Source organism: Pyrus communis, chromosome 11 (assembly GCF_041283825.1).
Source record: "Pyrus communis isolate YQ-2024b chromosome 11, ASM4128382v1, whole genome shotgun sequence".
NCBI classification, from domain to species: domain Eukaryota; kingdom Viridiplantae; phylum Streptophyta; class Magnoliopsida; order Rosales; family Rosaceae; genus Pyrus; species Pyrus communis.
Genome location: NC_142575.1, coordinates 3955156 through 3966006, shown reverse-complemented (window position 1 = coordinate 3966006; position 10851 = coordinate 3955156). Strand labels below are relative to the sequence as shown.

Genomic DNA, 10851 nt, shown 5'->3' with positions numbered 1-10851 from the left:
CACGATCCAATCATTTTGGTAGTCAATCGACTCCGAACTTGCTGCTGTGAGAGCTGACTCTTACTTTTCCATAGCAACGGATGCTTCAACGTCCCATTCTTCCTCCAAGGCTAGAGACGCAATGACGTCCCAATCATCTTCAATTTTCTCCTTTGAGTTGGTGACATTACTCTCTGCATGCCTTTTGAACTAAGAATCCTTCGCCATGTGGCTCTTCTTTCCATAATTGTAGCACTTGCCCTCAAATCTTTTATTATTCTGGGACTGACCACAATTGCCATGATACTTTGGAGCTCCCCTTGGTCGAGAACTCCCTCCTCCTTGATGACCTTTTTCCTTGTCACCATTTCTTTTAGATCCACCACCAGCATGCTGTTTAAAGCTGCCTTTACTTTTGGTGTAGAGCGCTTCCTCCTCACCTTTTGACAAGACCCTTCCCATTTGCTTCGCCAAAGCTTCTTGATCAGTAAGCAAATTCTCAAACTCAACAAGTGATGGTTGGGTTGGCCATCCTTGTACAGTGGCAACGAAGCCTTGATATTTGGGTCTCAATCCATGGATAATTATTCTTTTTATCCTGGATTCCACAATGGCAGCACTAGGATCTAATTCAGAAATTTCACGGCAAATAGACTTTACCTTGTGGAAATACTGCGCAATTGTCATGTCCATTTGGGTCACTGATAATAGCTCATTCTTGAGAAGCTGCAATCTTGTATCGTTCCTCTTTGAAAAGAGTGTGGCGAAGGTGTCCCACACTTCTTTCGGTGCCTTGGCCTTCTGTATGTGCTCTAACATGTCATCTTTAACTGTAGTTTTTAAGGTGAACATTGCCTTACCTACCTTGATCTTCCACTTCCTCAAAGTTTCGCTGGTGTCTTCTTCCAATTACGTAACTTCATTACTGCCAACAACATCCCAAAGAGCTTGGCCTTGTAGGTAAGACTTCATACACGTCGCCCATGTATTGTAATTTTTGTTGTTCAACTTCTTAATTGCTCCAACAACTTGAAGATCTCCTATCGTGTCGGTAGAGCTTCGATACGCCAAACAAGATTAGTCAACAATCTTGCGAAGTACTAAACTTGTCACAATTCTCAAAAGCTTCACTAGAGACGGTCCCCGATCGTATCACTTTGATACCAGTTGTTGAGGAAGAAATTTACAATACACAACTCTAACACAAGCATTGGAGAGACAACACAAATAAACAAATTACTTGTATTAACTCACAAAATATTACAACACAAATTCTCAAAGACACAATTTAGAAGCTATGACACTCACTCTTTCTAGAGACACACTCTAGATCACTCACACTCCTACAAGATTACTCTTGCTTCTCACTCTCTTACTTAGCTATCTTCTTAGCTACTTGGTTGGTTGCTTAACATCACACATACATACATATTTATAGGCAATGGTTGCCGACTTTAAAGTTGGCTAGAACATTCTAGTGGAATGATTATGCACTGCACCGACTCACACACTGCAAATCGACTTGGGCTTTTCATAGGCTTCTAGGTCTTTCTACAAACTTATACTTTGATATTGCTAGACCTTTCATTGATCATGTAGCCACTGACTTAAGTTTGCATAATAGCCTTGCCGACTTAAATGATGCTAGAGTTTTCTAGCATATTGATATGCATGATGCACCAACTGTGGTGTTAGAACTCTCTAGAATCCAAATACCAATTGAGCTGCTGTTGATCTTCAACAAGGAGGTGGGGGAGATGGCTGGGGAGGAAAGAATGGGTTTCACCCTAATATTTTGTACAGTTTTTTTATTTTTATTTCATTCTTAAATATTTTAAATTGAATGAAATGTACCTTGCTAATAGAGATAAATACGATGACTAAATTAGTCAAATTGACAACACGAAAACTAAATGGGCCAACACGATAAAACACAGGACCATTTTGACATTAAACAAAAATACTAATCACATTTCACAGATGTCCCTACTTTCTTTTTAATCAAAGGCGGCAGTATTTCATTTCAAAGCCAAAAAGGGCAGCAAATTACAACAAAGGAATCACTCCTTAACAACAAATCACTAATGACATACCATCCAGTGGCGGATCCATAGTACGGCAAGGGTAGGAAGCTGCCCACCTATACCTCAAAATTTCTCCCTACTGCCCGAATTTTGCCCACCTAACAGCTGGGGAAGGCATGGCGGCAAGGGGCCTGCCCATGGCAGAATCGGCTGCTTCAGCCAAGGAAGAAGAAAGCCTCCAGTTCTGGTTTTTAAAACTTAGACCAAAATGGCTCGTTTTGGTCACTTTTTTTTTTTTTTTTTTTTAAATTAAGAAAAACGACAGCGGTTTTTTACCTTCAACGTTGTTATGAAATAGGTGTGAATGCCCACGTAACACAAGTATGTAGGGATGGAAGATGAGGCCATCTTCAACCAAGGTCTAGTCAAAGACTCGACATAAACTTTGATTATAAAATTTCTCTTCTGCCCTTTTGTTTTATGCGAAATTTATCTTCTCTATTCTACGGAATATAATATGTCCTTTGTTTATGAAATTAGGAAAGGGATAAAAGAATGGTTATATCTAAATTGTAAATTTTCAAGAAAACCTTAAGATTGTTATGTGTAACTAGTGTCGTAATTTGACAAGAAAACCTGAACAATGTTGTGTACACAAATTCAACCACTTCGTCACTCAAATTTCTCCATCACAACTTCCTTTCCCAATTTTTCTGGCGCCACCATTGCTAAGACTCACCCACCAACATGACAACTTAGTGAAAAACACTACATCATGCATACTTGTATCGTTTGACCTAAACCCCAAATTTCAAAGTTCCAATAAAGCTTTGTTGTCTAAAATAACTTATAAGGTTTTATATTTCGCCACCCATGAAAGAATTTCTAAATCAACTACTGATAAAATCAGAAGGTTCTTTAAACCAAGTACAAATTCCACAAGAGTAAATGGCCAGTCTAGCGAGGCAATGAGCTACATTGTTTCCCATTACGAGGAACATGGGAAGAAACATCTCCAGTGATCGAGTATGTAAATAAAATGACATTGTGGAAACTTTTGTTGGAGCTTGAAGCCTTAAAGAGCAGCTTCTGAAATAAACTCAAATTCTACAATGTTTATTAAACTTATGTTTTTTGAAAAATAAAATTATGTGTTCCATTTTATTAGTAAAAATCAAACACATATGTCATAATATAAGTAAATGGATAATAAGAAATGGCAGTATCTCGTATATTTAAAAAAATTATAATGTTTGGTATAATATACAGAGTTGCGATTGCCAAACCAGGTCATGACATCTCTAGTGGACTTTGGCATACCAAGCAATAATGAAATGAGGCCCTGTAAAGTTGGGCCAAATTGGTGTAATTTTATTTGGATTTGAGCAAAGTTAATGAGCTAGTAAATTCGGTATTTGGGAGAGGTGAAGCTGAAATTTACGGTTGAGAGTGTAGAGGTACCACTATATTGTAATGTAGAAACAAATGCATGTGACTTTAAGATGTTAGATTAACGATTTCATAATAAAAAAGCACCAGGAAATTGGAAATTGATTGATCATCACCATTCACTTTGTTCAATTGAAAGTAAACTTTCCATCAACAATTAATAATTGGTATTTCAACGCCTACAATTTCAATTCTTTGAAACTAAAACATACCCAACAAACAAACATAACAAACAATATAAAACCCAAAATTATATTTCTCCCAGCTTGTGGGATTTTTGGTTTATTCTTATCAGAGAGAGGTCCTTTTCTAAATTAATTAGGCTTCCTGCAGTTCAATCTAATCTCGCCCTTAGATCCAGTGAGTGGCTTGTTATCTCCCATCTTGATCATTGCCTTGGCAAAGTCAGCATTGAAGGTTTCAGCATTGCCGCTGTAGGATTTAACCAATGAATCGGTGGCTCCGCTGTTAAACAAAATTTGATCACTGTGAAGGAGACCCTTTTGGTTGACAAGGTTCTTGAAGTAGGCAGTGTCGAAGGTATTTGGGGTCGTAACGTCTAAAGGTGCAAGGTTGTTGTCTCCGGAGCCAACTGTTCTTGGACATGTGTTTTGTCTGGTCCTGGCAAATGAAGCATCAATGTTGGTCTCGTTGTATATGCGAGCTCTGAAAGTTGTACACCTTGCTTGTCCAATTGTGTGAGCTCCTGCCATATCATGTAAAAGCAAACACATTTAATTGAGAAATCAAAAGGAGTTCATCTAATCGATATTGTTGGTGTTACCTATGCTGTCAAATTTTCCATCTAGCACCGCACATTCAAATAGAGCTCATTCCATCGATATCTCAAATTGACTGTCTAACAATATGAGTACCTGTTATTAGGCCATATGACAAGTGACAACATAATATGTCAACCCATCTGGCAAGATAACATTAAGTCGTCATCCCTTTTGTTTTTATCTATCTTATAGATGAATCAAAACTAAGATCCTTCCATCTTTTTAAGGTTTTCTCATTTCAAAACCAAATCCTTGTTAAACTAACCGGGGGTTCAAATCCGCAATGGTAATTAACCGACCAAAACCAAAGGGCTTTGATATGACTTTTTTTTTTAGGAAAACTAATGAAAAGGGCTTGAAAATTTTGAGTTTTAATAATAAGAACAAAATAAAGGGTAAAGTGAATAGTACCAGGATTGACTTTTAGTGTAAAAATGTGGTTTTCGTTAAAGTGAACAGTACTGCGGGTTTTTCGTTAAAACTCCATTTTTTTTTTGTTCTCTTTTATTTCGTACAATGAAAAGACTGCTATCAGCCACTCTTATTTTAGTGGTATTCTTCTTTTCAATAATGTTGGAAGGGATTTTAATTTCAAATTTGCCCTCCCGGTTGACCAATGAAATGACAAAAGTGCCAGCAAAAGATGTACATCGTTAAAAGGAAGCTGAAATTTACCAGATAAGGCTACCAAGTCCCTTTGAGAGAGACCTACAGCTCGGAACCTGTTGACGAGCTCGTTGAGGGTGGCAGTAGGAGGAGGGATGACTCCACTATTGGCAGCCGATAGGCTAGCTGTCTTTGAATCCCTTCTTCCAAGTTTAACCTCCCAACTTGGTCCTCCAAGCTGCAGTAAAATAAAATCAAAACCGTTAAATTTATACTGTTAACTTAGAGGATTAAAATCTCCCTAAACCTAGCACATAGTTACTTAAATCATGTAGTTTTGTTACTCACAATTTGAACGGAATCTCGAGAAGCAATAGCTAAGATATCAGCACAGGAAACGACGCCGGGGCATGCCTTTTCCACTTGGGACTTGATCTTGTCCACAACCTCAAACCCTCTTGCAGAGTTGTTATTCGGGCCTGCAGTCTTCTCACCGGTGAAGGAAGAAGTGTCGTCCAGTAATAGAGATCCATCACAACCCTGGTATGATGCATGAATTCAACAACGTACGATTAGTATTAGTAATTAGTAATAATAACCACTAATATATATTGACTTTTATTATTTATTTTGAAAGTGAAGAAATTGAGGTTTTACCATAAGAAACATGGATAGAAAGTAACTGGAAAAAAAAATTATAACAACATCTGGACTGCAACAGAGTTAATGTACAACTAGAAAATTACCTGAAACACTAAGGAAAATCTTTTCTCACCACCCTATTTATCACCGTTAGATGAGTTCAAATTTTAAAATATGTGTAGTGAATAGACACAAATCTCAAAATTTAAATTCATTCAACGTTAATAAATACAATGGGGTGCATTACCATCACTTAAGGGTGAGCAAAAATGTGCTCAAACACTAATGAGAAGTATAGAACATATGGTCAAGATTGTAACAAGTGTCATCAAATTAGAGGTCATTAGTAGTGATGTTAGAAACTATAAGAGGGGTTATCAATTCTGTTATGGTTGATAATGGAAGAGATTCATGTATTCCCTCTACAGAGTTGTAAACAGGGAAATCAATTCATGTATTGCCTTGTAAACACTATTCACTCATTCCAAATCTCAATGAAATCAATCTTTCCCTTCATGTTCTCTTTATCTTAAACCACCACGGCATCCATACTAGACGATATGTGATTAACATTATCCAACTTTGTAATTAATAGTATGATCACATAAACAAATAATGTGTTTAATAAAGAAAAATTATAATAGAGAGAAGCACATATTAAAAAGAACTTACGTTGACGAAGCAGTCATGAAAGTGAAGGCGAAGAAGAGAAGCGCCCATGCGCTTTTCTTTAGATACAGCAGACTTGACAACAGATTTGACTGTATCAAAAACTTTAGGACAACTCTTAGAATAGAAATTCGTAGAGAGTTGAGCAGAAGAGCTCCCAGTGAAACCCACAAGAACACCGACTGTGACGATCATCAATATGGAACACAATGAAAAAGTATTACTAAAAGCCATTGTTTCAAATTCAAAATGTAGTTGAATTAACAAGGTTTGAGAATATGGTGTTGCATGGAGAATATAATAGGGTTATATATAGAGGAAGAAGTGGGGAGATTTTCTGGATGACAGGTTAACCTAATCCTAAAGACTAAGACTAAGCAGTGCATGGCATGACAATTTCTACGTCTAGTATTTAATTAGGAGGAGTTTGCTTTTTAGTTGAAGGGATCAACTAGTAGTACAACCACAGCAGCAAAGAATGCGATGGATTGAATGATACAGCAGCAAAGAATGCGATGGATTGAATGATTTGGATGGAGAAAGGTGGTAAACCTTGAAAAGCACGTTTACGTGAAATGAACCAGCGGAGACGGTCAATGTGGGAATGGATCAAATTGGTTATAACTTTTGGGGGTCCACCATATTTTGACGTTAATACCTTTTGGGATTTGATGAAGATACCGTGCAAGATTTCGACCAAAAAGATAAAAATACAATGCCATGCAAGAATAATCAATTCGTAGCTCCAGAAAAAAATCTGTTGTAAATTATCAAGTCTTGAAAATAAATACAAGGATGTTTTGCGGTTGTTGGTTAAATCCAAGAAGAAAAAGAACATCATTGGTTGGTTCACCGGTGAGAGAGAGGAAGAAAGTAAAATTGAAAGAGAGGAAACGTTCTATTGCCGGCTGTGAGGAGTGTCGCCGCCGAGGAGTTGTGTGTGGTTTCGTGGGTGACTATCGGGTTAGGTTGGTGGAGAGTTTGGCTCATTTTTCTTTTCTTTAATTTCTTTTTATTTGTTATGTTAGTCTTTGAAATGATAACATCATTGATTTGGAGGTTAATTTCAGGAACAAAGTGTCAAAAAGTTACAGACGAGACACGAAAGAAACACTAAATTGGGCATGCTCGCTTACAATGAATGATATTGCAATGAATGAGTATCATTCTATTCATGTGTTAACTAACAACTTAAGGAATAAAAATGTAAATGAATCATACTAAATTTCAGTATGACATAATAAAATGAAGACGTGATGAGAATGCTTATATATAAACAACTCGATGAAATGCCACTTTGGCATAATTCGGTGAGCATTGACAAGTGATGCTCGACATGCCTCGATATCAAACCTTACAAGTTGTCGAAAAATCCAAGTAGCACTCATGGAAGCTTTCAACAAATATGGGTAGACGACGACATACTGACTATGTGCTCAACTAAATGTATTAATAAATAAAAAAAAACAAAATTGATTGTTTTTTGCACTTTGGGCACACCAGAATGTCTTATAGTGGGACACCAGAAAATTAAAGTTATGATGCACCACTCCTAATAGCTTGTTAGATATACATAAATGAAATGCTAATTGCCAATGGGTGTAGGAAACTATAGTTCATCGGTACTACCTACAATGGTGTTTGGAAATACGATGTTATGGACAAGTCTCTTTTGATGTAACTAACTCGTTGTTGTTTTCAATACTGCTATAGTGGCAAGTCCATAAGAAATAAATCCCATCCCATTGGTAGAGAGCTATCATATTCATAGGGAGGGTTTGGAAGTGATATTTGAGTTTTGAGTGTCATAATTGACAATGTCAATTGTATGTGTAGCTAATTAAGCAGATACTGGCATTGTAGCAAATACGACTCTTGAATTATTTAAGAGGAATATCGGGCCATATCCCAGCCTTTATTTGTCTTATCTGGTAAGTATTCTGGACAACGAACTTGCATGACAAAACTACGCATGTGCTTTATACTATAATTTGTAAAACCGTTAGTATTAGGTTCGATTAGGTATGGATTTATAATGGTGTTGTCGATAGCTTTTCTTGACTTTCGACTTTTATTTCAAAACACCAAATTTTCAAAGTTAGGCACGATTGCAGACCTTAAAAATAAGATAAAATAAAAGATTACATAAGAAAATACCGGTTGATGGATTTTCTTAATTTCATGGAGAAGATATGAAAAATTGTGAGAGCGATTGCGTGTGTGTGTGTGTACATAGTAGTATAGAGAAAAAGTAGTAAAAGAGAGTTCAAACTATTCTGGAAGTATTATATTTGTCTCTTCAGTCAAGAAAAATGGCCACCATTGCCAGTCTAGCTAGCTTCTCAAAATTCAAGAGAAATTCATTTTTGAGGCTAAAATCTGGGGACTGATATAGATCATGTTTCATGCACCAATAATTCTCCACTTGTCCATATACAGACAAGAAGTATGCACATTTAGTACTATGGTCCAGTGATATTCCTTTTCACTTGTATGTAAGAGGTCTTAGGTTCGATTCTCACAAAGACGAATTTGAACCATATTATTGCTAGCCCATTATGAGGCTAACCCCTTAGTGTAGATAATATCATTTGTTAAAAAAAAAAAAAAATCACGCATTTTGATACCAAATTTTTAAATCATATTTTATAAACCACATGATATGGCAACTAGATAGTAGGCTCCTGCTTTAAATCATTAAAAATAAGTTACACAATCAATGGTCATACCATTTGGTCTACAAAAGATGGTCCAAAAATTTGGTTTTCCTAACATTTTTCAAAATAAAGAAGCTAAATAAAATGTTAGCTATCTTATTAGGATAAATAGAATTGAATAGGGGTTCACGTTCATTCCAACAACCAAAAAAAGTTGATTTCAAAATTTTAGTGTACATATAAATTTATTTGGAAAATGCCTTTCATTTGTGAAGCATAATGTAAACACGAAAATTCATTTTCGATGTCTATGCATATATTCTCTCTTTTTATAATTTTTACTTTTAGTAACTTTCATGTGTTAAGCTTGTGGTCAAAGTTAATTAATTACTAGTATAAATAAAACAAAAACAACAAGCACACATTAAGCATACTCATTCGATATAAATATCAAAATAATATTTCGTAGGCTAATCTTAAATAAAGATACACACACACACATACATACATACATATATATATATATATATATATATATATATATATTTTGTCAACCGATAAATTTGTTAGATTAGATGTTAGATTATAGAGCCAACGAGATTCAAACCCATGTCGTGAAGCAAGGGCAACACTCTTTTTCACTGCTGTAGTAGAGGGTCACTAGCAAATAAGGATATATATATGTTTGCTCAAACTTTTTATTATACGAAATCAAATTATATAATGGCGTACTAGAATAAAAGAAAGAGGATACCTCTATCTCTTTTGAAAAATGTGTTGCAAAACATGGAGTGGTTCTACGTTGAAGGTTCTGCAAAAGATGTTTGTTTGTTTACTTGTTATACTTGAATGTTGTCAATTCTGGCATTCAGCTGTAAGCCATGGATGAATATGACTCGTTTCTTCGAGCTGTCATATTGTCTCACGGTACAAAATACATTTTGGTTATTACGACATGCATTATGCGCATAAAATTGATAAAAGACTAATTTTGGTGTGTTGAGTTTTCTCATCTTAGTGAAGACTGTGGAGTCAACCTGCATAAACCACGACAAATGGCTCAATGAAAAAGTGCAGACATTAGCTCCTTAAAAAAAAATAATAGGGGGTCCTGAGTATATATTGTAAGTTGTAAATCTGTTTGATCGTAACCACAAATAAGGTGCAATTCCCAATTAGTCTCCTACGAATATGAAAACGATGGATAACTATGGTTTGCCATCCGTTATTACCAACCCATAAAAAGCAAAGTAAAAGAAAACCTTGAGAATATCCTAGTTGATAGAATAGGATTATGCATATATACATCAACTAGAGTGAATTCAAAATATGATTGAACTGAGACTGTTCGGGTGGGGCTAACTTCTATTTAATCGACCTACTAAAAAAAGCAAAGCATAGTGAGCTTGACTTTTAAATGCAACCACCTTTCCTAACCCAAGTAGACATGCCCTTCAAATTCAATTTCTTAAATCAAACGTTTGCTTCAATTATTTACCCAACACTAATAAACACACGTCAAAGTTATCTAAGTTCTTCATTCAACTCTGACTCGTAACAAGAAATTTGTTCGTTATTATCATATTGTCACCTAGTGTTACTATTAATTTAAATTATAGAATGAGTTTTATTTATTAAGTTTAACTGTATTTTACACACTTCATATTTGAAACGGTATGCTTCAATTTGATTGATTGTATGATAATTCATTTGTTTTTTTTATTTTTTATACAACAATATTGGGGAGGGAGTGATTTACGTCATAGTCAACCATATTTATATCTCGAATTCGTCATCTATGAGAATTAAACTTAAGATTTTCTACTTACAAGTGAAGATGTGTACGACTAAACTTTAGTGCTAGCAGTGACTGTAAGATTGTAAATGGAAATTTTTTTGACTTGAAACAATAGTTGTACCTATTGGGCTGAACCCAACCAAATCAAATGGGCTTTCATACGGAGGTGAATTTACTAAGCCCGTGAGAAATTTTGGGCCTAGACAAAAATTTTGGTAAATTCTAATTAATACGACTTACCGTTT

At 35.5% G+C, this 10851-nt stretch overlaps 1 protein-coding gene across 1 annotated transcript; it reads right to left on the bottom strand.

Annotated features, from left to right (window-relative positions):
- Positions 1-3546: 3546 nt before the first annotated feature.
- LOC137742315 (peroxidase 4) lies at positions 3547-7393 on the bottom strand. Its single transcript, XM_068482156.2, has 4 exons — positions 6155-7393; positions 5189-5380; positions 4910-5078; positions 3547-4158 (listed from the first exon to the last, which is right to left on the bottom strand). The coding sequence occupies exons 1-4, from the start codon at positions 6383-6385 to the stop codon at positions 3767-3769; spliced, it is 984 nt and encodes a 327-aa protein (XP_068338257.2). The 5' UTR covers positions 6386-7393; the 3' UTR covers positions 3547-3766.
- Positions 7394-10851: the final 3458 nt, after the last annotated feature.

Excerpts from the sequence above, each read along its gene's own strand:
- LOC137742315 (XM_068482156.2), bottom strand. The coding sequence starts at position 6,385 with ATGGCTTTTAGTAATACTTTTTCATTGTGTTCCATATTGATGATCGTC. Across the intron at positions 5,381-6,154 it reads TTCATGACTGCTTCGTCAAC|GGTTGTGATGGATCTCTATT; the intron begins GTAAGTTCTTTT and ends GCATCATACCAG. Across the intron at positions 5,079-5,188 it reads CTCGAGATTCCGTTCAAATT|CTTGGAGGACCAAGTTGGGA; the intron begins GTGAGTAACAAA and ends ATTTTACTGCAG.